Source organism: Ranitomeya variabilis, chromosome 2, assembly GCF_051348905.1.
Source record: "Ranitomeya variabilis isolate aRanVar5 chromosome 2, aRanVar5.hap1, whole genome shotgun sequence".
NCBI classification, from domain to species: domain Eukaryota; kingdom Metazoa; phylum Chordata; class Amphibia; order Anura; family Dendrobatidae; genus Ranitomeya; species Ranitomeya variabilis.
Window position 1 is genome coordinate 658611357 of NC_135233.1, and position 25557 is coordinate 658636913.

Consider the following 25557-nt stretch of genomic DNA (forward strand, 5'->3'; position numbering starts at 1 on the left):
ACCTAACCCTAATCCCAACCCTAACCCTAATCCCAACCGTAAACATAATCCAAACCCTAACCCTAACTCTAGCCCCAACCCTAACTTTAGCCCCAACCCTAACCATAACTTTAGCCCCAACCCTAACCCTAATGGGAAAATGGAAATAAATCCTTTTTTTATTTTATTATTTTTCCCTAACTAAGGGGGAGATAAAGAGATAAAGAAGGGTTTGATTTACTATTTATAGCGGGTTTTTATGTTTGGCAGCTGTCACATGCTAAAAGATGCTTTTTATTGCAAAAAATAGTTTTTGCGTCTCCACATTTTGAGAGCTATAATTTTTCCATATTTTGGCCTACAGAGTCATGTGAGGTCTTGTTTCTTGCGGGACGAGTTGATGTTTTTATTGGTACCATTTTAAAAGCATATGAAATTTTTTGATCGCTTTTTATTACAATTTTTGGGAGGCAGAATGAACAAAAATCAGCAATTCATGAATTTCTTTTGGGTGGGGCGTTTATATCGTTCCTTGTTTGGTAAAATTGATAAAGCAGTTTTATTCTTTGGGTTAGTACGATTACAGTGATACCGCATTTATATCATTCTTGTATGTTTTTGTGCTTTTATACAATAAAAATTATTTTATATAAAAAATAATTGTTTCTGCATTGCTTTATTCTGAGAGCTATAACTTTTTTATTTTTTCACTGATGATGCTGTATGGCGGCTCGTTTTTTGCGGAAAAATATGTCATTTTCAGCAGTACCATGATATTTATATCCGTCTTTTTGATCACATGTTATTCGACTTTTTGTTCAATGGTATGATGATAAACCATTGTTTTTTGCCTCAATTTTTTTTTTTTTTTACGGAATTCATTAAAGGGGTTAATTCGTGAGACTGTTTTATAGGTCAGGTCGTTACGGACGCGGCGATACTAAATATGCATTCTTTTATTGTTTTATTATTGTTTGTTTTTTTACACAAAGAAATGTATTTACTGGAACAATATTTATTTTTTTTCTTTATTTAGGAATTTAAAAAAAAATATTTTTACACGTTAACTTTTTTTTTTTTTTTTTACTTTTTCACTTTGTTCCAGGGTGGGACATCATTATATAGTGTCAGATCGCTGATCTGACACTTTGCACAACAATGTGTCAGATCAGCGATCTGACAGGCAGTGTAAGAGGCTTCTCAGCGCCTGCTCTCAGCAGGCACTGAGAAGCCACCTCCCTGCAGGACCCCGTGGCCATCTGGATCTGGGGGCCTGCAGGGAGGAGGCCCCTGAAACAACATGATCACATCGCGATGTTCTGAGGGTCTCAGGGAAGCACGTAGGGAGCCCCCTCCCTGCGTGATGCTTCTCTATGCCGCCGGAACGCTGCGATCTTGTTTGATCGCAGTGTTCTGGAGGGGGGTTAAAGTGCCAGGAGCGGTCCGTGACCACTCCTGGCACATAGTGCCGGATGTCAGCTGTGAGAATCAGCTGACACCCGGCCGCGATTGGAGGCGCTCCCCCCCCGTGAGCGCGGCTGATCGCACGTGACGTACTATTCCGTCTATGGGAATTAAGTCCCAGGTCACATGGACAGAATAGTACGTCCAATGCCAGAAAGGGGTTAAATAAAAACGGTTCCTGTGTCGGCCTCCTTAAGAAGCCGAGTGAGTCAACCTACCACACTGTATTTGCGTGAATTTACTCCTACACTCCAAAGTCATACTGATAGGAAATATACATTGTGAGCCTCAATGGGGACAGTGATGATGATATCTGGAAAGTGTGTAAATAATAGTGCCATATAAGTGAATAAAATAAGTAAAATAAATCATGCATAGTTACATAGCTAAAGACCATGTCCACGTCTGTGTCTCCAGTCACATCATATGAATGGATTTTAAGCCAGGAATGGATCTATCACATGAATGACACCAACGGACCTTACTGATTATAATAGCATTGCTTGGACTTCTTCATAGTGTCCAGTAATTCCCCCTCGCTCCCTCACCCTCCAACAATTGAATAAGCTGCTTTGTTTTATTCATGCCAAATTTAATAGAACCTGTGATGGAGGCTCCACGTAGATCTTTCAGCGCAGAAGAGAACAGCTAAAGCTATGTTCACATCTGTCTTGGAGGCTCCATTCACAACCACATCACAAATTCTAACAAAAATGTCAGGCAATGTAATGTGGCATGCTAAAATAATGGACCCTATTATAGTGAAAGGGGTCTGTTGGGTGCTGCTGGTTTCCATCATGAGATGGATCTGGCATTGCCATTCATTTCATTGCTTTGCTCCTGTAATGGATCAGAATAATGAAATTACAAGACACAGATGTGAACTTAGAGCCTCATTCACATTAGACTACGATCGGCTGAATCCTTCTGACAGTCTAATGAGTTTGAGGGTAACGACCAATTGATCGTCAAGGAAGATGATGATCAGCCATGTCCGAATAAGGGCTGGCGATTAGTGTTGAGCGATACCGTCCGATACTTGAAAGTATCGGTATCGGAAAGTATCGGCCGATACCGGCAAAGTATCAGATCCAATCCGATACCGATACCCGATACCAATACAAGTCAATGGGACTCAAGTATCGGACGGTATTCCTGATGGTTCCCAGGGTCTGAAGGAGAGGAAACTCTCCTTCAGGCCCTGGGATCCATATTAATGTGTAAAAGAAAGAATTAAAATAAAAAATATCGCTATACTCACCCTCCGACGCAGCCTGGACCTCAGCGAGGGAACCGGCAGCGTTGTTTGTTTAAAATTCGCGCTTTTACTTGGTTACGTGAAGTCCCGGCTTGTGATTGGTCAGGGCGGCCATGTTGCCGGGACGCGGACCAATCACAGCAAGCCGTGACGAAATTACGTCACGGCTTGCTGTGATTGGTCCGCGTCCCGGCAACATGGCCGCCATTAACCAATCACAAGCCGGGACGTCACGGGAGGCTGGACACGCGCCCATTTTAAAAAGCGCGCGTGTCCAGCCTCCAGTGACGTCCCAGCTTATGATTGGTCACGGCGCCATGTTGCCGGGACGCGGACCAATCACAGCAAGCCGTGACGAAATTACGTCACGGCTTGCTGTGATTGGTCCGCGTCCCGGCAACATGGCCGCCATTAACCAATCACAAGCCGTGACGTCACGGGAGGCTGGACACGCGCGCTTTTTAAAATGGGCGCGTGTCCAGCCTCCCGTGACGTCCCGGCTTGTGATTGGTTGCGCCGCGGTCAACCAATCACAAGCCGGGAGGCTGGACACGCGCGCATTTTAAAATTTTAAAATGCGCGCGTGTCCAGCCTCCCGTGACGTCACGGCTTGTGATTGGTTGCGTCTCCCATGTGACTGCGACGCAACCAATCACAAAGCCGGGACGTAATTTTAAAATCCTTAAGGACCTGAAATTACGTCACGGCTTGCTGTGATTGGTTGCGTCGCCCATGTGACTGCGACGCAACCAATCACAACGCCGGAACGTAATTTTAAAATCCTGAAGGACCTGAAATTACGTCACGGCTTGCTGTGATTGGTTGCGTCCCGGTCATATGGGCGGCACGCAACCAATCACAAGCCGGGACTCACGTAAAGGAAAGAAAAGCGCGAATTTTAAACAAAGAACGCTGCCGCTTCCCTCGGTAAGGTGCAGGCTGCGTCGGAGAGGTGAGTATAGCAATATTTTTTATTTTAATTCTCTCTTTTACACATTTTTACATTAATGTTGTTTCGATACCGATACCCGATATCACAAAAATATCGGATCTCGGTATCGGAATTCCGATACAGCAAGTATCGGCCGATACCCGATACTTGCAGTATCGGAATGCTCAACACTACTGGCGATCACTTTGCTCTCCCAGAGATAAGAGATGTCTGTCGGCAGCTTTCTCGTAAAGAGCATAGGAACGTTCAGCCGAATGATTACTCCCGTCTATGGCTGAGATGGCTGTCGCCCAAACATTCAACAAAGCATTGTTATGCCGACAGCCATCTTATATTTATGGCCTGCTTAATTGGTTCTAGATACACTGGATAGCGCTGAATACATATACACTGGCTTGCAAAAGTATTCACACCTCTTGGCTTTTTACTTTTTTTGTTACATTACAACCTGTGTATAAATATTTTTGTAATCAGATTTGTGTGTGATGCATCAGCACTAAGTAGTCTAAGGTGGCATAATGAAGTGAGAAAAATATAAGAATAAATTACATTTATGAGATCAAATAACTAAAAACTGGCGTGTGCATAGGTATTCACTCCTTTTGTTATGAAGCCCCTAAAAATTTCTGGTGCACGCAAATCCCTTGATAAGTCACATGCTTAAGGATAGGAAGTCCCCCTGTGTGCAATCTAATGGCACGTGGTCTCTCAGTATACATACACCTTTCCTGCTCACAAATTGGAACCTTCTCTACTACCTCAAAGTTCGGTTTTCCTGAGTATTTGCCTTTATTTGCCAATGTCTGAGACAGTTAATAATGCCCTGATGCAATATTTCGTGAAGCAATGTCCCATAAGATACCAGAAGCTGAGAATAATACCGAACATACACGGCGCAGCACCGATCTGCTGTTGTCTTCCACTAACCCAGCCATATATCAGGCCTGGCTTAACCTGATTTATAGACTTCTTTTATTTCACTTATCTGTAAGTAAGTTTGTCTGCTGTGAAGAGCGGGCAGCCGGAGGCGCTATCTGCAGCTTCCAAATGTGAATGCAACAGAACAGGTTGTAAGAACAAATCATCCCTAAGACGAGCATGAGCTTAATTACAACCCTAATGTTTCAGCATTTAAACATCGTCAGCGATTTACGCAAATTGCTTTCCGTCTCTGGAAGCCGAAAATTCGCCTTTCAAACTTCTTCCTCTACGTGTTTTCACATTACTGGTAATAGAGAAGCGAAATGAAAATATTAATATGCACAATGTATCCTCTGACTGCCAATGAATAAAATTTATCTTCCAAATTAACTTCAACATCTGCAATATCCAAAAAAGATCTTTTCCCTTTACCTAACCTACAACTCAGTATAGTCTTTATCACAGAGTGTTATAGTATGACCGGCTCACACACTCTTATATTAATGTAAAAATATCATTTGTTTATCAGGAAATCCAAGGCTCCAAATGCTGTAATTTTCTTGGAAATAAATACTAAACTTTTATTTCATCCTTTAAAGGGAACCTGTCACCCCCAAAATGGAAGGTGAGCTAAGACCACCGGCATCAGGGGCTTATCTACAGCATTCTGTAATGCTGTAGATAAGCCCCCGATGTATCCTGAAAGATGAGAAAAAGAGGTTAGATTATACTCACCCAGGGGCGGTCCAGTGCGGTCCGATCTGATGGGCGTCGCGGTCTGGTCCGGGACCTCCCATCTTCATAGGATGACGTCCTCTTCTTGTCTTCACGTTGCGGCTCCGGCGCAGGTGTACTTTGTCTGCCCTGTTGAGGGTAGAGCAAAGTACTGCAGTGCGCAGGCGCCGGGAAAGGTCAGAGAGGGCCGGCACCTGCACACTGCAGTTTTTTGCTCTGCCCTCAACAGGGCAGACAAAGTACACCTGCGCCGGAGCCGCAACGTGAAGACCAGAAGAGGACGTCATTTTGTGAAGATGGGAGGTCCCGGACAGGACCGCGACGCCCATCGGATCGGACCGCACCGGACCGCCCCTGGGTAAGTATAATCTAACCTCTTTTTCTTCTGTTTCAGGTTAGGTTGGGGGCTTATCTACAGCATTATAGAATGCTGTAGATAAGCCCCTGATGCCGGTGGGCTTAGCTCACCTTCTATTTTGGGGGTGACAGGTTCCCTTTAAAATATATAGAAACACTTCTGGTCTTTTTTTACAAAATAAGGAAAAGACAAAATATAGCCTTTATTTGGTTGTATTTTCACTTTTCTATATTGGTTCGAAAAAGGCAAATTGAAAATTGTTTTATTATAAATATTGATTCAATAAGGACAATCTTTTCCCATCCCCTACTCTCCACGTATATCTGATCCAACCTTCTCCTATGCCCTTTTCTTTCCTTCCCCTTCCCCTCTACCTTTCCTAACTTTTCCTTCCACATTCTTTTTCCTCTGTTGATTCTTCTTTGAATATATCTTCTTAATTACGTGTTTAATAGAACAAGTTTTAGATCACTCTGTTATGTTTTATTACTCACCTTATTGTCTATAACTATATTCCAATTTCCAGAAATTGTTAAAAAATCCCCCCAAATAAAAAGAATATTGTTGAAAAAGGCCAAATGTAGCGGAAATATTGTTTAAAGGATGAAATAAAAGTTTAGCTTTTTTCCAAGAAAAATTAAAGCATGTGGTGCCTCGGATTTTCTCATTTACAACTGTTTGGATCGACTTGGTGGGAAGCTGAAGTGAGAAAGCAGGGAAATTTCCATGGGATTCCTCTGTCGGGCTGATGTAAGAAATATAATGTGGGTGGTTGGATTTAGGTTACCTGCTGATTACTTTGTGTCTGCTAAGCATTGTACTGTTAACAACGTAAAAGGGGGTACTAGGGCAGCAAATCCAATTTCTCCTGGGAACCTGGGAAAACAATACTTCTCAAGGTAGAGAACTGCAGGCTTAGAGGGAGATGGAAATGATGATCATGAATAAGATCCTTTGATAGAGTAGGTTTTCATTTTCTTCTAATCTAACGGTTTGCTTATCTTTGCAAAATAATCCTAAAGAGGACCTGTCGCCATGAATATGCAGTCCAATCTGCTGGCACCATGTTACGGAGCAGAGGAGCATTATATGTAGTTTTATGAGAAAATATCCAGTATCGCCTGGGCTTTCATCATGTAAACCTCTGCTCTTTCTGGGATTTTCAGTCCTGTGGGCGGACCTATCAGTGACTGACAGCTAGCTCTGCATAACAGTGCATATACAGATAACTGTCAGTCACTGATGGGACCTCCCACTGGACAGAAAGAGGGTTACATGACTAAAGCATGGGTTATACTGCATATTTACTCCTAGATATTAATCTACTCAACTCCACCTGCTCTATCACATGCTGCCAGCAGATTGGACTGCATTTTTATGGTGACAGGTTATCTTTCAAGTTAATTTTGACGACATGTCAAGATCCATATTGGAGTTCAACAATAATTAGCACATTTACCTCATCAAGGTCCTGGGAAACATGGTGCTTGCGCAGTTCCTCCATTCTTTCGCACACGTCTGTGAAGCAGGTGTTGTAATAATCAGAGTACTGTTCGGCGAGGTCGTCAATGTTTCCCAACGAACCATCCTACAAGCAAAGAAGAGAGAATGTCATGGAGTAAGATGTTACCAAATCAAGAAGTTTCACAGTCTTCATAATGGTCCGATACAGAAGAGAACATCAGCCTTAGCAGTAAAATCACTCACAGGTAAAGTGATGATTATCTTCTAACAATGCAACCTGTCAAGGGCAGCAAGAACATTTCTTGAAGTAGATGTGTCGGAAGAGCTTCAGAGGCCTTGAGGAGCTCATATCTTAAGTCTATAGCTTATCATGAACTGTCTTTATGTACAGTTATACTATAAGCACATTTCATATGTCCATAAGAAATATGGTTTCCGCACTCAAAGACAAGAAGGACAAAGAGTACTCCTTTCCATTGAATCCACTGTATCTACAGTCTCATACATATCATACCCACATCTTGCTACTAAGTGAAATCATATTCTTTCTGAACACGTTACCTTACCTGAATACATGGCTGCCTTCTTAGGGTATGTGTCCATGGTCCGTAATCACGGCGCTTTGGACGGAGCAGAAACCCCGCTCCACCCAAAGCATCGCCCCCTTCTGTACGCGCGGTGATTCCGGATGTGTTCATAGCACATATCCAGAATCTCCACACCCTATACATAGGGCCCTGTGATTTACCTTGCGGCGACGGAGCATCGCCGCAAGGTAAACAGACATGCTGTGTTCTAAAAAGACGCACCGCATATCCAAAAACGCAGGGCCGCCAGATGCGTGTTCGCACGCATAGTGGAGATGGGATTTCCTAAAATCTCCTCCCCTATGCTGTAACATCTGGACGCTGCGGATTGAACGCTGCGGCTGTATGCAGCATTCACTCCGCAGCTAATCCAGATGTAATCTGCCACGTGGAAACATACCCTTAGGCACGCTCTTGGAAACACTTATTAAATAAGCTATGCTTTTAGAAAGCTGCTAATGGTTCCAAAAGTCATCAAGAAGTTAGAGCAAAGCCCAAGTAATCCACTTAAGGAGCAATGCAAGTGTCAGTTCTCCTGATCATTCCTATTTCTTATCATGTGGAGGTTTCTAGTGAAAAGCCACGAATATGCTCAATATAGCACATATTTCAAGACTAAGTTTTTGCTTATGGTCTTAAGGTCGGAGGCAGCTTCCAGGCATGGCAGGTGCAGCTCGTACATTACTTTCTAAAGAGTCAAAAAACCACGTTGGACCACTCCTATTGCTTTAACAGAGAATCCGAATGGTCCAACCAGTTATTTACTGTTTTTATCTTGATTTGCACTTCTGAAACCAGTTTTTCTAGTCAGTAACTGTAAAATGAACATTTGTCAGCAGCAGCGCTATCTATAAACCCATTTGTCAACTGCAGATGTTTGCGTTATCATTTCTATAGACAGCTGTGAGCCATACATATGCCTCACGCATATCCATTTACCAGACGTTTGCTAATTTACGTCTGGACATCTTTTCTTTAACTGTAGAAAATCCCCTGCCAAATTCCTGACATCCTTCTAAAGAGCACAAAAATTGCACACCATAGAAAAATAATGGCCAAAATGTCCAGAGCGGAGTCAGGTTATTCTCTCTCTCTGGCCAGCACTCCCGGTGAGTGTGACTGACGGTGATCCAGATATGTTCATCATTGTTTGGGCTCCAATTCACAAGGTAATAACCAGAATATATTTGGGAAAACAAAAAAAAGACCAAAGAGTTGTTTATCAGGACATCTGAAGAAATCCATAATAAAAGATATAATAGTTAAATGGCTTTTCCTAAAGTTTCCTTCTTTGGTATGTTCACAGGACATGGGGTCCTTGGTTCAAATCCCACTAAGGAGAACATCTGCAAGGAGTTTGTATGTTCTCCCCATGTTTGTGTGGGTTTCCTCCGGGTTCTCTGGTTTTCTCCCACACTCCAAAGACATGCTGATAGGGAATTTAGATTGAGCATCAATAGAGACAGTGATGATGATGATGTCTGTAAAGTTTTTTGTGAACTGAACATGACATGGCTTTCCCAATGCATGTCAGAAAACCATGTCTATCAGTTCTGATACCATTTTTTATGCTTTTTTATGTCTGTGCACGACATGTCACCAGATGTACCGTATATAATAAAGTGCCTATATGCACGTCCTTGCTTCTAGTACACACCAAATTATAAAGAAAACTCTTATGTGCCTTTATGTTCTGTACACCTGTACACCAACGGTATGCTGTAAAAATCTATATCATTTGTTAATAAATGATTAATTTATCTACTTATCTACAAGTGAATGAATAGACGAACTCTGTCCTGAGCATATTAATGTAATGTCCAATATGTCATATGAAATTAGCTTTTTTTTGCCAGATGGCTCTAAATACTGTACTTTTATTTATCTCCGAGACTTGAAGGCTTCTTCAATTCATAATGAATCCCCCACTAGCACCAGCATTTCATTAAAGAGCATGTCTAGGGTCAACGGATACGCGGCATTCATTAATAGAGCGCCAGAGGGCACACGTCTACTAGGGAGGACATTCATCTCTATTAACAGATCCTAGGTTCATAATCTAACACATTATTTGCAGCACTTGTCATACTGAATGCTGGGACATGAAGGTAATTGAAGGATACATCACTGGAGAAGGCCAAATCAAAGAGTCAATTGTTTAACACTCCAATAGAAAACAGGAGGCATCATTTCATGGTTTTAGGAGAAAGTGTGTTCTGTTGGCGCTAAACTGTGTACAATGCTAAAGAAGACCTGATGATAAAGTGTTTACATATCAAGGGATACCAGGGGCACAACTGCTCATTAAGTAAGTGCCAGGCAACCACATTTGTTTAAAAAAAATGAACGCAACATTTAAGGGCCAAATCGAAGGACATTTGAAGCTCTGCCCCTTTTCCAACGGGAGAGCCACCATCAACCACAAAGAAACTCCTTTTTTGGTAAGAATTTACATAAACTGATTCATACTTGGGACTTTACGTAGCAGGAGCTGAGTGGTTTAATTGTGTTTAAGATTGAGTGTAGACTAGGTCCAATGAGTTCAACCTATGACCTAAAACGCTGATCCAAAGGAAGACAAAAACCTCATTGGTCAAACGCTAATAGCTCCATATTAGGGAAAAACGTATTTCCATATCCACATACTGCAATCAGACTAGTTCCCTGGATCAGCGGCGCATCACAGAATCTACGGTAGTGACCATAACCTGCTTGTAATATATTTATCAAGAAAGACATCCTTGTAGTTTAGTAGTGAATGGACCATTACATCACGTAGCAGAGAGTTCCATAGTCTCGCTGCTCTTACAGTAAAGAATTACTATCTGTGATTACGATTAAACCTTCTATACTGTAGATGTGGAGGAAGCTCTCGTCACCGTTGCAGGCCTAGGTGTAAAAACACCATTAGAAAGATCTATGACCTGTCCCCTCATTTGTAATTAAGATCGCCCCTAAGCCTTCATTTTTCCATACTGAATAACCCCAAGTTTAATAACCTATCCTGATATTGAAGTCCACCCATTTCCTTAATAAGCTTGGTTGCTGTACTCTGAACCCGCTCTAGCTCAGCTATATCCTTCTTATACACTGGAGACCAAAATTGTAGACACTATTCTAAGTGTGGCTATACTAGTGACTTGTATAGGGGCAAAACTATGTTCTGGTCATGAGCATCTATGCCTCTTTTAATGCATCCCATTATTTTATATGCCTTGGCAGCAGCTACCTGACATTGGCCACTAAAGTTGAGATTGCCATCCACCCATACACCCGAGTCTTTTTCAGTGATAGCTTTACCCATTCTTTTACAATTAAGTACATAATTATACATTTTATTTCCCCTGCAAAGGTACATAACATTACATTTATCTACATTAAACATCAATTGTCATTTCTCAGCCCAAGTCTCCACCTCATATAAACCCTTCTGTAACATGAAATTATCCTCCTCCATGTTGATTACCTTGTATAGGTCTGCAAATATTGTAATTCTACTCTGCATTCCCCCTACAAGGCCATTAGTAAATATCTGAAAAAGAAGTTACTTTGGAAGACAACTGTACTTTGTTTGGTGATAACAGGTTTTTATTAATCTGCCCCCCTTCCCATTTAGGATAATATTTGGTTTGTTAGGGCATATAGAATTCATACAGGGAGGAGAGCCGCTAAGAGAAATGCACCGTTTAAGATTCAATGAGTGAATGGGATTTGATTCATATCAACTACAAAGTGGCCACTGCGATTACTGCTCAACTATCCACTGTTGATTGGAATCCTACCACATTTTTTAAACGCTACATTAAAGCATGTGGATATTATAGACAGGACCCACCAGATGAGCCAGAACAAAGAGCATGTGTGGCTCCCATTGATTCAGACGCCATCCATTCACTCGGTTGGAATGCTTGGCCAGAAGCAGTGTCCGTGATTGATGACATCACTGAGTTTCAGATAAGCCACACCCACAAAATGGTCACATATAAGCAAAACAGTAACACTCACAACCTCAAAGATTAGCTTGATGATATAGAACAGTAGGATTGTTATTGAATATAGTCAAAATGCAATCCATACTCACCATTCAGATGTATCAAAACATCCTATTAGCACATTTTAGTTATTTATAACTTTGTTGGAAAAATCATGCTATAAAAAAACACAAAAAAAGTCCTCATCAAAGCATTTCTTCATAAAAAAAAATCATGACAGTGCCTGATTCCAACCCCTTAAAAAAATCCCCAAAGATTGGCCAAACCACTAACTACAATGGACATTTTTGGCAACCACTAGGCATGGCTGTCTGTCTCAAAGATGCTGAGGCCTTCAAGAAGATGTTGAGGCCTTTGACAAGATGTTGAAGATTTTGAGGCTTTCACCACCCACTATGATTGTACTGATTAAGGTTGCGATTATGTAAAATAACCGCTACCTAGCACCTTGCCACAGTGAGACATTTGCCAAAGTACACCTCAAAAATAAAAAACCAGGCCCAGCACAACTGAATGGATAGATGCCTATACCAGCTACCTTGACTTTCCTCAAAGAACAATAAACTAAAATCACCTGACTATAATAGCTATCTCTATTTTCTGAAAGCATTAAGTCATAAGGGTAGCTCCATTTTTGGAACTACTTTAGATACCTGTATAGCAAAATCCTCCCATCGGAGTCAGATATTCAACATTCTCAGCTATCTAGCCACATGTAATTACATAGTACCCCAACTCAGCTATTAGAAATTTTCTAGTTGGAAGTGTCAGCACATCTAAATACATATTGATTTGGACAAGTACAAATGTGAGAAAAGCACTGCGAGAGACAGAAGGATAGGATTAGTTTGGGATCGGTACTTCCTACTATCCTTCCCTTGCATCATGAAACTGTGATTATTTTTATTTTGCTCATTTCAAGATTTTTTTTATTAGTAAAAAGGCCAAGAAAAAATTATGTGAAAAGGATTACATGAGTAAGGCTATGTGCACACGTCCAGAATTGCCGCGGAAATTTCCACGGCAATTCCAGAACTCCCTGCCGCGTGAAAAACGCACACAGAATTGACATGTGTTTTCCTGCTAAACACTAGCGTTTTGCAAGCGTAATCAGCTTGTAGAATGCTAGCGTTTTCCAAGCGATTTGTAGCATCGCTTGGAAAACTGATTGACAGGTTGGTCACAAATATGCAGCATCAATAGTAAAAAGATCTAGTGTTAAAAAATCATGATATTCTCACCTTCTGGCGTCCCTCACAGCCTTCCTGCTCCTCGCGATGCTCCCGGCAGCTCCCGTTCTCAGTAATACCTCGCGGCAATGACCCCAGATGAAAAATTGCAACATGTGCACAAAAATTGCATTCTAATAATAGGATGCTTAATGTATGCGGGTTTTTTTCGCGGTTTTATCGCGTTTTTATAGTGAAAAACGCAAAAAAAAACCGCAAAAAATCCTGAACGTGTGCACATAGCCTAATGCTTCTGAGGTTCAACAATTTTTTTTTTGTTATTTTAAAAGATTTTACTGGGTGAGCAAACACATATAATATTTATTGAGATGAAAGTATACTCTATGTATGTACAGTGGGGGAAATAAGTATTTGATACATTGCTGACTCTGCAAGTTTTCTCACCTACAAAGAATGGAGAGGTCTGTAATTTTTATCATATGTACACTTCAACTGAGAGAGACAGAATCTAAAAATAAAATCCAGAAAATCACAATGCATGATTTTTACATAATTACATTGCAAGTAACAAGTACTTGATCACATACCAACCAGCAAGAACTCCTGCTCTCACAAACCTGGTAGTGTTTCTTTAAGAATCCCTTCTACTCTGCACTCATTAACTGTATTTATTGCACCTGTTTGAACTTGTTACCTGTATAAAAGACACTCAATTAATCACACTCCAACCTCTCCACCATGGCCAAGACCAAAGAGATGTCTAAGGACAACAGGGAAAAAATTGTAGACATGCACAAGTCTGGGATGGGCTATAGGAAAATAGACAAACAGCTTGGTCAGAAGGCAACAACTGTTGGCACAATTATTAGAAAAAAGAAGACACACAAAACGACTGTCAATATTCCTTGATCTGGAGTTCCACGCAAAATCTCGCCTCGTGGGGTTAGTATGATTCTGCAAAAGGTAAGGAAACAGCCAAGTACTACACTGGAGGACCTGGTCAATGAAGCTGGCTGGGACCACATTCTCAAACATTACCATTAGTAACTCACTACACCGTCATGGATTAAAATACTGCAGGGCACGCAAGGTCCCTCTGCTCACGCCAGAACATGTCCTGGCCCTTTTGGAGTTTGTCAATGACCATCTGGATGATCCAGCGAAAGCATGGGAGAAGGTCATGTGTTCAGAGGAGACCAAACTAGAACTTTTTGGTAGCAACTCCACTTGCTGTATTTGGAGTAAGAAGAAGGATGAATACAATCCCAAAAACACCGTCCCAACCGTGAAGCAAGGTGGGGGAAACATCATAGTTTGGGGGAGCTTTTCTATGAAGGGTACAGGACGACTGCACTGTATTGAAGGGAGGATGGATGGGATCATGTATCGCAAGATTTTGGCCAACAACCTCCTTCCCTGAGTAAGAGCATTAAAGATGGGTCACGGCTGGGTCTTCCAGCATGACAACGACTCTAAAACACACAGCCAGGGCAACTAAGGAGTAGCTTCGTAAGAAGTATTTCAAGGTACTGGAGTGGCCTAGCCAGTGTCCAGACCTGAACCCAATAGAACATTTTTGGAGGGAGCTGAAATTGTACCGCTGAAAATGTCATCTTGTCCTGCAAAAAACAAGCTGCAACACAACTCCAACAGTGGAAAAGTTACAAAATGATTATTTTTTTATAAAATAATTTTTATTGTGTAAAAGCACCAAAACATAAAAAAAATTTCTATGTGGTATCGCTGTAATCGCACTGACCTGAAGAATAAAGCTGCCTTATCAATTTTACCATGCACGGAACAGCATAAAGAAAAACAATTGCTGTTTTTTTGCTCATTCTGTCTCCCAAAAATCGGAATAGATCAGAAAAGTGCTCAAAAATGGTACCAATAAAAACAACAACTCGCCATGCAAAAAACCAAGCCGTCACATTACTTTGTTGGTTGAAATATGGAAAAATTATAACTCTCAAAATATGGCTATGCAAAAACTAGCTTTTGGCAAGAAAAAGTGTATTAAGTGTGTGACAGCAGCCAAACATAAAAACACAATATAAATCTGGGATCGGTGTAATCGCACCTACCCAAAGAATAAAGTTGTCTAATAACTTATACCGCACAAGGAACAGCGTAAAAAATAAATAAACCAATTCTTCACCCGCTGTTGATTTGTTCATTCTGCCTCGCAAGGATCGCAGTAAGGCTTGGCTCACATTTATCCTGCTCTCTGTGCTGAGCTCTTACACCATGGTTTACGTGTAAATCTCTGAAATAGGTAACTTAGACAGATCTCTGGAGGAAAATTCCCTATAATGAGGCAGATGGAGTCACTGTGAACATTGTCTGGCCTGTAATCCAGTGGTGTCTATCTTTTTAGACGTGCATAAAAGCACGGTCCGCCACAGTTTTGTGCACTTCTGCAATGGACACTGCTAAACAAAGGCAGGCCTGAGTCCAGAGTAAGGGTACCGTCACACATTGAAATTTTCATCGCTGCGACGGCACGATCCGTGACGTCGCAGCGATCGTATGATCATCGCTCCAGCGTCGTAGACTGCGGTCACACGTTGCAATCACGGCGCTGGAGCGATGCCGAAGTCCCCGGGTAACCAGGGTAAACATCGGGTAACTAAGCGCAGGGCCGCGCTTAGTAACCCGATGTTTACCCTGGTTACCAGCGTAAACGTAAAAAAACAAACCGTACATACTCACCCGTCGGTGTCCTTCAGGTCCCTTGCCGTCTGCTTCCTGCTCTGAGTGCAGCCGTACAGTGAGAGCAGAGCGCAGCACCGCTGTGATCTGCTCTCACTTTCCGGCCGGCACTCAGAGCAGGAAGCAGACTGCAAGGGACCTGAAGGACACCGACGGGTGAGTATGTACGGTTTGTTTTTTTACGTTTACGCTGGTAACCAGGGTAAACATCAGGTTACTAAGCGCGGCCCTGCGCTTAGTTACCCGATGTTTACCCTGGTTACAAGTGAAGACATCGCTGGATCGCTGTCACACACAACGATCCAGCGATGTCAGCGGGTGATCAAGCGACGAAAGAAAGTTCCAAACGATCTGCTACGACGTACGATTCTCAGCAGGATCCCTGATCGCTGCTGCGTGTCAGACACTGCGATATCGTAACGATATCGCTAGAACGTCACGAATCGTAACGTCGTAGCGATGGAAATTTCAATGTGTGACGGTACCCTAACTCTGCTGCCTCTTTATACTGAATGGATCCTCCGGGATTTCATCTGTAACACATCATTTGGAGATTTAGCTGGAAACCCCGATATAAGTGCTCAGCATAGAACACAGGATAAATATGATCCCAAATGTTATGTCAAATGTTCCCAACAAAAGCTGCAAATCAATCCACAAAAAAGGAAGTCCCCACTCAGGTCCCAATCTGTTAATGGAAATATAGGGGGCTTCCACATTACTTGTAGTGCCAAGCCTCTTTAAAAGCTAAATGGCTCCTTGCCCCACAAAATAAACTCAGCAAATTCAGCTCTCCCAAATTTCTCCCTTGCTTCTGAGCCCCAGTGTGCCTAAACCACATTTAGCGTCCACGTTTAGCATTTATGTAGCAATGAGAGCCCGCCTAATTTATGGATGCGTGTCTCCAGAAGCAGGAGCTGGGCACTACAATGTACAGGTGACTACAACGGCAGTTTGCAATTTTCACTCAGCAACATCCACTCCTGCATTTTTCTGGAAAACATCCATGGAGTCAAAATCGTCACTACATCTGTAGATAAATTCCCAAAAGGGTATAATTTCCAAAATGGAGTTACTTGAGGGGGAATTCTATTCTTCTAGCACTTAGGGGCTCTGTATATGGAGTTCGCAAACTATTCTAGGAAAATCTGCTCTCCAGGAGGCAAATGGCGCTCCGTCCCTCCCGAGTCTCTCCGTATGTCAGAGTAGTATTGTACAGCCACATATGGGGTATTTCTACATTCAGCAGAAATTGTGGAACACATTTTGGAGCCATTTTTACTCATTTCCCCTTGTGAAAATGTAAAATCTGAGGCTAAAAGAAACTTTTGGTGGTAAAAACGTAATTTTTTTTTCTTCATAGCCAAATGGTATAAAATTTTGTGACACACCGGCGGTGTCAATATGATCACTGCACCCCTAGATGAGTTCATTGAAAGGTGTAGTTTGTAAAATGGGGTCACTAATGGGGGATTCTGATGTTCTGGCACCTCAGGTCATGGCACCCGCAAACCATAACAGTAAAATTTGGACTTTAAAATGGCGCTCCCTCCATTCTGAGCTTTGTAATGTACCTGAAAAGAACTTTCTGATTACCCGTAGGGTATTGGCGCAATCAGAATACATTTTTACATGGCATCCTCAAACCATTCCAATAAAATCTGCACTTCTTCCCTTCTGAGCTTTGCACTCTGCTAAAAAGTCATTTTTGACAATATAAAGGGGTATTGACGTACTCAGAAGAAATTGCACAACATATTTTGGAGTCAATTTTCTCCTGTTACCCTTGTGAAAATAAAAAATAGGTCTAAATTAAAATTTATGTGAAAAAAAAAGTGTTTATTTTTTCCATCCAAATTCCATTAATTCCTGTGAAGCACCCAAACGGGTTAATAAACTTCTTGAGTGTGGTTTTGAGCACTTTGAGGAGTGCAGTTTTTAGAATGGTGTCACTTTTGGGTATTTTCTGTCATATAGGCCCCTCAGTCACTTCAAGTGTGAGGTGGTCCCTAAAAAAATGGCTTTGTAAATTTTGTTGGAAAAAGGAGAAATCACTGGGGAACTTTTAACCCTTCTAACTTCCTAGCAAAAAAAAAATTATGTTTCAAAAATTGTGCTGATGTAAAGTAGACATGTGAGAAATGTTAATGGCATAAAAATTAAAAGTTTGAAAATGGGGAATTTTCCACATTTTTGCCAAATTTCCAATTTTTTCACAAGTAAACAAAGTCATATCGAACAAATTTAACCACTATCATGAAGTACAATATGTCAGGAAAACACATTCTTGGGATCAGTGGGATCCATTGAAGCGTTCCAGAGTTATTACCTCATAAAGTGAAACTGTCAGAATTGTAAAATTTGGCCTGGTCAGAAAGGTGAAAACAGGCTTGGGGGGTTTTAAACATCTGCACATGCAACATTAAATCATTCTTCTGCTCCTTCGCTTGTATGTATGAATGGGGGTGCCGGAGAGAAGACGCTGGGATAAAAAGTGCTTTTCCATCATACATCACAAGATAACATGGTTCACATTACACAACTGAATATTAGCCTTCTGGAAGTAATTGATCAGAGTATTGTAATTACATGTGACCGGTTTTCTCTTAATTGTGAAACTTTGCCAACATTTTTTCCCCAAAAAAATCACAAGTTGGACCACAAAACAATCATCAGTGAAATAGCAAAGGTTTTTGCACAATTCTAGATCTTTCATCACACATACAAGGGAGGTATACTTTGTCATGCAGTTCCATTCTCACTAGACCTTCCTTCCTACAGTTTCCTTCTCTCCAGCCTTTAAATAGGATGGGAAATGACTGAAACCACTGGTGGCATTTTCATTTTGTCCTACTCCTACACAGACCTGGTGTAAGAAAAAAATAGTTTCCGGCTATTCGGCCAAGTAAAAGCTATGTGCGTAATAGAGGAATACATACAGTTTACTCGCCCAGTTCAGGATTTCCTCAGGAACTTCAGTTTTCTCCCAGAGTTCTACATTGATTCATGCAAGAAAACCCCTAATTTCTTTGGTCTACTCAAATCATTAACAACAAACGTTTTGCTAAACAAAATTAAAAAAAAAACAAGACCCACTGACTCAAAAAAATGGAATTCTACCACCTAATATTCCAAACTTAGCACAAATGATTCCTGATCTGTTGAGAAATGCCGTAAGAGATGATAGGATACTGAGGAAACACATTTTTTGAATAAAAAAACCTACATAAAATTCATGTTATCGTAACTGTGGCTAAAAGTTGCAGAATTTATCAGTCTTTCATATTTGTCTGGAATCGCACATCCATGTTTTATGGTCCATGTATGGACTGTGATGCAAGGACCGGCTGCGGGACTCCTGACCGGTACTCGATAGCCGCATATACATCACGGACATGTGAATTCGACCTTACTATACAGTTTAGATCCGGTACACATATTGAACATTTTATGGGTCAAAACACCTCAGATAACTTGACGGTTAACTGTGTTCACAAGTGTCTTTAGTAGCAAAGATGGGGACAAAATGATCAGAAGTTAAAATTCAACTTGCCCGATTCTTCTCTCTCTTTTAGAGACAGTCAGAAACCCCCACTAATCCAGATAGTCTTGACAACTTTGATCTAATCTGTCTAAACTTTTAAAAGAAAACAAAAAGCATAGGATGACGTTTTCACAATAATACTCAGCATAAAAAATGTCATAAAATTGTTAAGTACTTAGTTACTGTTCGTAATGAAAAAAATATGTATTTATAACAGGAATATTTCCATTTATTGTGTGCTCATCGCTAATCAGAAGCTTTGACCTTGTGTAGGTGCTTAGTGAGAGTGCTTCGTAGAAGACTTTTGACAATTTAATAAAGTTTGCCAAGGTGTAAATATGATTATTTTGAGTAGCACTTGAGTATGCGCGGCGCCTAATATGTTTTTCGCAATGTTCTAATTCAATGATTTTACTCTATTCAAAAAGATGAATTCAAGATAACTAGCGAGGGAATTGAAATGTATCTGTACAATTCTTTAACCTCTATTCAGAGCAGCTTGCACAGTGAAAATGTACAGTCTTTTGTGTCTAATTACAATGACAATGGGCAGTATTGTTCTTTCCAACCTCTATCCCTCGCATTCTTAATAAGTATCCTTGTGTAACAGTCATCTCCGTACTGTATTATGTAGAGCAGCCTTGAAATGAACAAAGAGGCCTGTGCAAAACAAGTCCGAGCTCAAAAGGGCAGCAAGAAAACTGGTACCCTAGACCAAAGCTGTCAAAAACAAATGGGGTCATAGACAGGACCACATATAACCTAAGGTCAACATTTTGCCATACTCTGTATTAAGCCAAACACAAAAGTATCAATGTAAATCACGTTATCATAGAAAACATAGTGAGAAAAAATAGTATTAACCCCAATTAGGATACTATTCAACCTATGTGTCATATCTTACATAAGAACATATCTACTCTGCACTATCAGAAATGGCAAGTTTCATCATTGCCTTAGAAATTGCTCCCATCCTAAAGTGGGGTGTGTGTGAGCACTCCTTTATTGAAATCATTTACCATCGAATTCTACGCCACAGAACTCTATGCCTTTTCTGCTCCGTCTTCCTTTTTAGACAAACGAACGCCCTCAGGACTAATATTTCCTCACAAGCTGTATGACACAACTTCATATCTTGTCCAGCTGCCATGGGGAAAGATTACAGGAGTATTGTGCACTTAAAATCAGTGCATAAAGCTGGCCAACGACTCAACAAATTGTCTGTAAAACAGAATGATATTAAACTTACTTCTATACTTCAATCAACAAAGGTGTCCCATTCTCTCAATAAAGGTGTTGGTTCCTGGTAATGACAACTTCACTCCCACCGTCTACAATAGAGAGCATTTCCAGAGTCTGCACATGATCTGTGCTATTTGTGAAGGGGGCTGGCTAATTCATTACCTTTCTCTGGCTATATTATTGTTACTTCTATGTAGTGTTTATTTTCTTATCTAAACAAGTTACTGACCCCAAAAGACCACATCCATGGTTGATATATTTGCCATATGAAGATCTACAGGAAGACAGTAATAGGTCAGCCATGACAAGGTCACTTTTAATGCCTAAGCACATGAAATTTATGTTGTCTGCCATATGTTAAAGTCAAGTCAATAGAAAACATCATGAAAGAATCAATTTATCAGGAATACTAGACAAAATAGTGTTCAAATGTAATGTTTCTCAATATCTACAGTGCCTTGTGAAAGTATTCGGCTCCCTGGAACTTTTCAACCTTTTCCCACATATCATGCTTCAAACATAACGATACCAAATGTAAATTTTTGGTGAAGAATCAACAACAAGTGGAACACAATTGTGAAGAATGGGAGAGACAGTAAGACAAAAAACAAAAAAAGCAACAAGAGAATGAAAAAAAAAAAACAGATTTTCACTTCCAAGACAGGAAATTGGATGTTGTCTTTGACAAATGGCTAATATAATCCAGGCTACGTAACTTATAGCCAAAGTAACGCAGACCAGGCTGTAGCTCCATCTGCACTGTAATCGGGCATCTCCAGCAGCCATAAAGGCAATAAATGGAGAGCTCAGACGAATATGTGGCCACTGGTCCATTCTCATTGAACATTTCAAAGACCAGGTTTCAGCATCGTTGAGGGTCCAATAGGGCAAACCACCACTTTAACTATCCTGTGCTTAGGTAATAACTTACTTTATTCTGCAGGTCAATGTAGGAGAATCAAACAGCATTGCTAAGTTTTTCTAGTTGTGATATCGATGTGAATACTTTTCTGCCCAATGATGACAAAAGTATTCTCAGAGTGATACCTTTATTGGCTAACCAGAAAATAATGTTTGCAAGCTTTCAGAGCACAGTGGCTCCTTCAGGCAAGAGTTCTGGCTAACACGGTACCACAATATACTTTGTTATTGTACATGTGGTTGTGATAGACAATCATGGCCGAAAGTGTTTGCACCCTTGAAATTGTTTCAGCAAATTAAGTATTTCTCCCAGAAAATTATTGCAATTTGTTATACAGATGATTTCCTTTGTGTGTATTGGAACACACACAAAAGAAAACTGAAAAAAAAGGCATATTAGACAGAATTTCACATAAACCCCAAAAATGGGCCAGACAAAATTGTTGGCACCTTTCCAAAATTGTGGGTAAACAACATTGTTTCAAGTATGTGATGCTCATTCAATCTCACTTGTGGCAAGTAACAGGTGTGGGCAATATGAAAGTCACAACACCTGAAACCAGATAAAAAGGCGAGAAGTTGACTCAATCTTTGCATCGTATGTCTGTGTGTTCCACACGAAGCATGGAGAACAGAAAGAGAAGAGAACTGTTTGAGGATATGAGAATCAAAATTGTTGAAAAATATCAACAATCTCAATGTTACAAGTCCATCTCCAGAGATCTTGACGTTCCTTTGTGCACGGTGCGCAATATAATCAAGAAGTTTATAACCTATAGCACTGTGGCTAATCTCCCTGGACAAGGACAGCATAGAAAAACTGATGAAAAGGTTGCAACACAGGATAGTCCAGATGATGGCTAAGCAGCAGCAGCCCCCAACCACGTTCCAAAGAAATTCAAGCTGTCCTGCAGGTTCAGGGTACATTAGTGTCAGCGCGAACTATCAGTCGACATTTGAATTAAATGAAATGCTATGGCAGGAGACCTAGGAGGACCCCACTGCTGACACTGAGACATAAAAAGCTAGACTGCAGGTTGTCAAAATGTACGCAAGCCAAAATCCTGAGTAAGAATCTTGTGGACAGATGAGACCAAGATAAAGTGCATCACATTACTGTTTACTGAAGAGGTAATGAGGCCTGCAAAGGAAAAAAAACAGTACCTACAGTCAAATATAGTGGAGGTTCACAGATGTTTTGAGGTTATTTTGTTGTCTCTGGCACCTGGTGCCTTAACTATGAAAGACATCATGAAATCTGAAGATTACTAAAGGATTTTGAGCTGCAATGTAATGTAAAGTGTCAGAAAGATAAGTTTGCGTTCTAAATCATGGATCTTCTAGCAGGACAATGACCCCAAACATACTTCAAGAAGCATCAATAAATGGATGGAAACAATGCGCTGGAGAGTTCTGAAAGGACTGTGGACAGATCTTAAGATTGCTGTTGGGAGAAGGCATTCTTCAAATATGAGAGAACTGAAGCAGTTTACAAAAAAAGACTGGTCCAAAATTCCAAGAGTGGCCCAAAATAGGAAGCGATTGATTGCAAATATTTATTCCAAAAGGTGCGCAACCAAATATTAAGTTGAGGGTGCCAACACTTTTGTCTGGCCCAATTTGGGGGTTTTGTGTGAAATTACCGTATGTCCAATTTGCCTTTTTTTCTCTGTTTTTTGTGTTGTTCCAAGACACACAAAGGAAATAAATCGGTGTATAACAAAACATGTACCATATTATTGCAATAATTCTCTGGCAGAATGACTACATTTTCTGAAACAATTTCAAGGGTGCCAAAACTTTCGCCCATTACTGTATGTATGCCTAATAAGTTGATAATGGATTGAACATTGTAAAACATAATATACAAAAAAGAAAACTGACCATTTCTGGTAAATGGCATCGTCCTTTTCTGCAGATTCTGTGATATGTTAGTTCCTGGAGCTTCCCATGTGGAACATTCCTTTATTTTATAGGCATTTTCAATGTGTTGAAGTTACTTTTTGTTACTAAAGATGTATGTCAAGCAGGCGACCTGTGCTTTGCTGAAGAAAATGCCTCTTTGAAATGCTTTACATTCCTCTCATTCATGCAATACAAAGAACTATCAGACTTCCATATGGTTCTGAAAATAAGGTCAGGGATGAGATGACAAAACAAGTTCCAGTCCTCCCTTCTTGGAAAATGATGCTACATTTTAACTTAGAAGGCTATAATCTAAATAATAATTTCATAATCTGAGATAAGACATGTGTTCCAAGATTAAAACCATTCTAGACCACTTTCCCATGAAAGGTTACAGAAAGTAATTGGAAAAATACAACAGTAATATCTATGGCCAATAACGCCAAGAAAACATCCTACCAATTTCCTGATGACTGTTTCACAAACAAAATACACAATTAAGAAGTAACAACTCGTGTTTCCTAATGGAGAACGCCTTTATCAGTGGAACCTTACATCCAAAGCCGGAATATTGGGGAAGACACAGGATTTCAGAAAGGTGGGAGACTTCCTGACCCTTGGTGGATGTTTTGGATTAGAGGTCTTCTCACTGTGCTCAACTGAATGATAACAGATGGAGATGATAAGAAGGTTTTTTTGCACAGTATATTTTGTGGGCTGACTTTTATTCGGTGAGGTTATGCAAGACGTATGGCTCACGACCGTATGCCTGATGCAGCTGGAAATACTTAGCACACATCTAAAACATATTCAGGGGATTTTAAATTAGAAGCAGCTTCTATATGCCAATGAAACAAATTGGTTCAAAGTTCAATCTTTACAAGATAGCATTGCTGAAGTAAGTAAATTAAGGACATTTTAGGACCAAGGTTACACAACCAGACCTCCCCAAAACAAAAGGTATTTACATACTCACTTCCAGCTCATATCTACCCCTAGTAGTCAACTACATATCCACAACTAATATAAAGGCTCCTAACAGTATGGAATAATTTATTTCAACTTGCATACAACTGTTTCTGGCTTATTACCCTTCATCAGTACAAGATATGTAAATTATGGTTCTGGCTCTATCTAGACAGGGATTGGGATGTCTTAATCCAAGAAAGGTAGCAAGGTTGAGTGGGGAATGCTAAAATGGATTCAATTCCATCCTAAATGGCTATAGCTAGCTTCAAATGTTTAAAACTATATCTCAAAAGCAAGTAACATGATAAAATTAGATAACTATAGGTCACTTAGTCATTTCCTTGCCATTCCAGTGCCAATCTCTCTTGTCTTTGTTACTTATTCTGCAGCAATGATGTACCATGCATAATCATATGACTGCTGCAGCCAATCACTGCAGTGGCTAATGCAAACATACATCACCTCATCACTGCAGAACAAAAAACAAAATTAGCCAAAAACAAAGCTGAAGTAGTGGTGGATTCCCATTGTGAGTAACAGTGACTCTTATTTTTGTACATCCCATGCTTTGAATCTCATTAAAATATGGACATTCCCTTTAAGTAATTTGGAAAAGAGCAAGCTTAAGAAAAAATATCTTGGTTATGTTACACGTTCATTTTTGTACTGTTTTTCGGAAGGGGGTCTCTCCTTCGTCAGGTGAATTCCCATTGTGTGTGGGTGGATTCTTCACTCTTGATGAAACTCATTGGGGCTACATACGCATAGTACATGGTCGTACAGAAGAACAATGACAAACATACCAAAAAACAAAAGCAAGAGCCCTTCATGCAAGGTTGCAAACGTCACTTTGTCTACTGGCACACTAACAAAAACCCAAAAGTAAGGCATCGGATAGAAATGTTGGTAGCAAAAAAAATAAAAATAGTAATCTAGGCCATAAACGTCTGATCTCGCGATGCTGATAAAACTTACTGCAAATCTCATAATTGATGGACTTCAGCTGACGTTAACCCTTTTAGAGGGGGCCAATGATTGGGAAACAAGTGTTCATAAAGCCGCCCATTCCCAATTATAAGCCTGTCTGAACAGTACAGGAAAGTCCTGTTGAACAAAGAAAATGCTTATTCTCCTCGGCAGCACATCGTCCTGTGCACACAGGTGATGCAGAGCCAATAACACGATGTTCTAACGACTGTATTAACGATCATTCTGTGTCAGCATGTCCAAACAGGCCAGGAAATGACCAACAATTGGTTTTATAAAAAAGCCGATTGGTGGCTGTTTCAAGGCTGAAGATGGGGGTGGGAAAGGTCAGTGTAAATGGACCCTTTCAAAGCATGGCACACACATGCACAAAGAAA

At 40.6% G+C, this 25557-nt stretch overlaps 1 protein-coding gene across 7 annotated transcripts in view; it reads right to left on the reverse strand.

Moving 5' to 3' along the window:
* Positions 1-25557, reverse strand: part of SASH1 (SAM and SH3 domain containing 1) — a 1249329-nt gene that overhangs the window by 178689 nt on the left and 1045083 nt on the right. For all 7 annotated transcript variants that reach the window (XM_077289190.1, XM_077289195.1, XM_077289193.1 and 4 more), the window contains exon 2: positions 7127-7255. In XM_077289190.1, coding sequence (XP_077145305.1) covers positions 7127-7255 — 129 coding nt within the window. The remainder of the gene's footprint in view (positions 1-7126; positions 7256-25557) is intronic.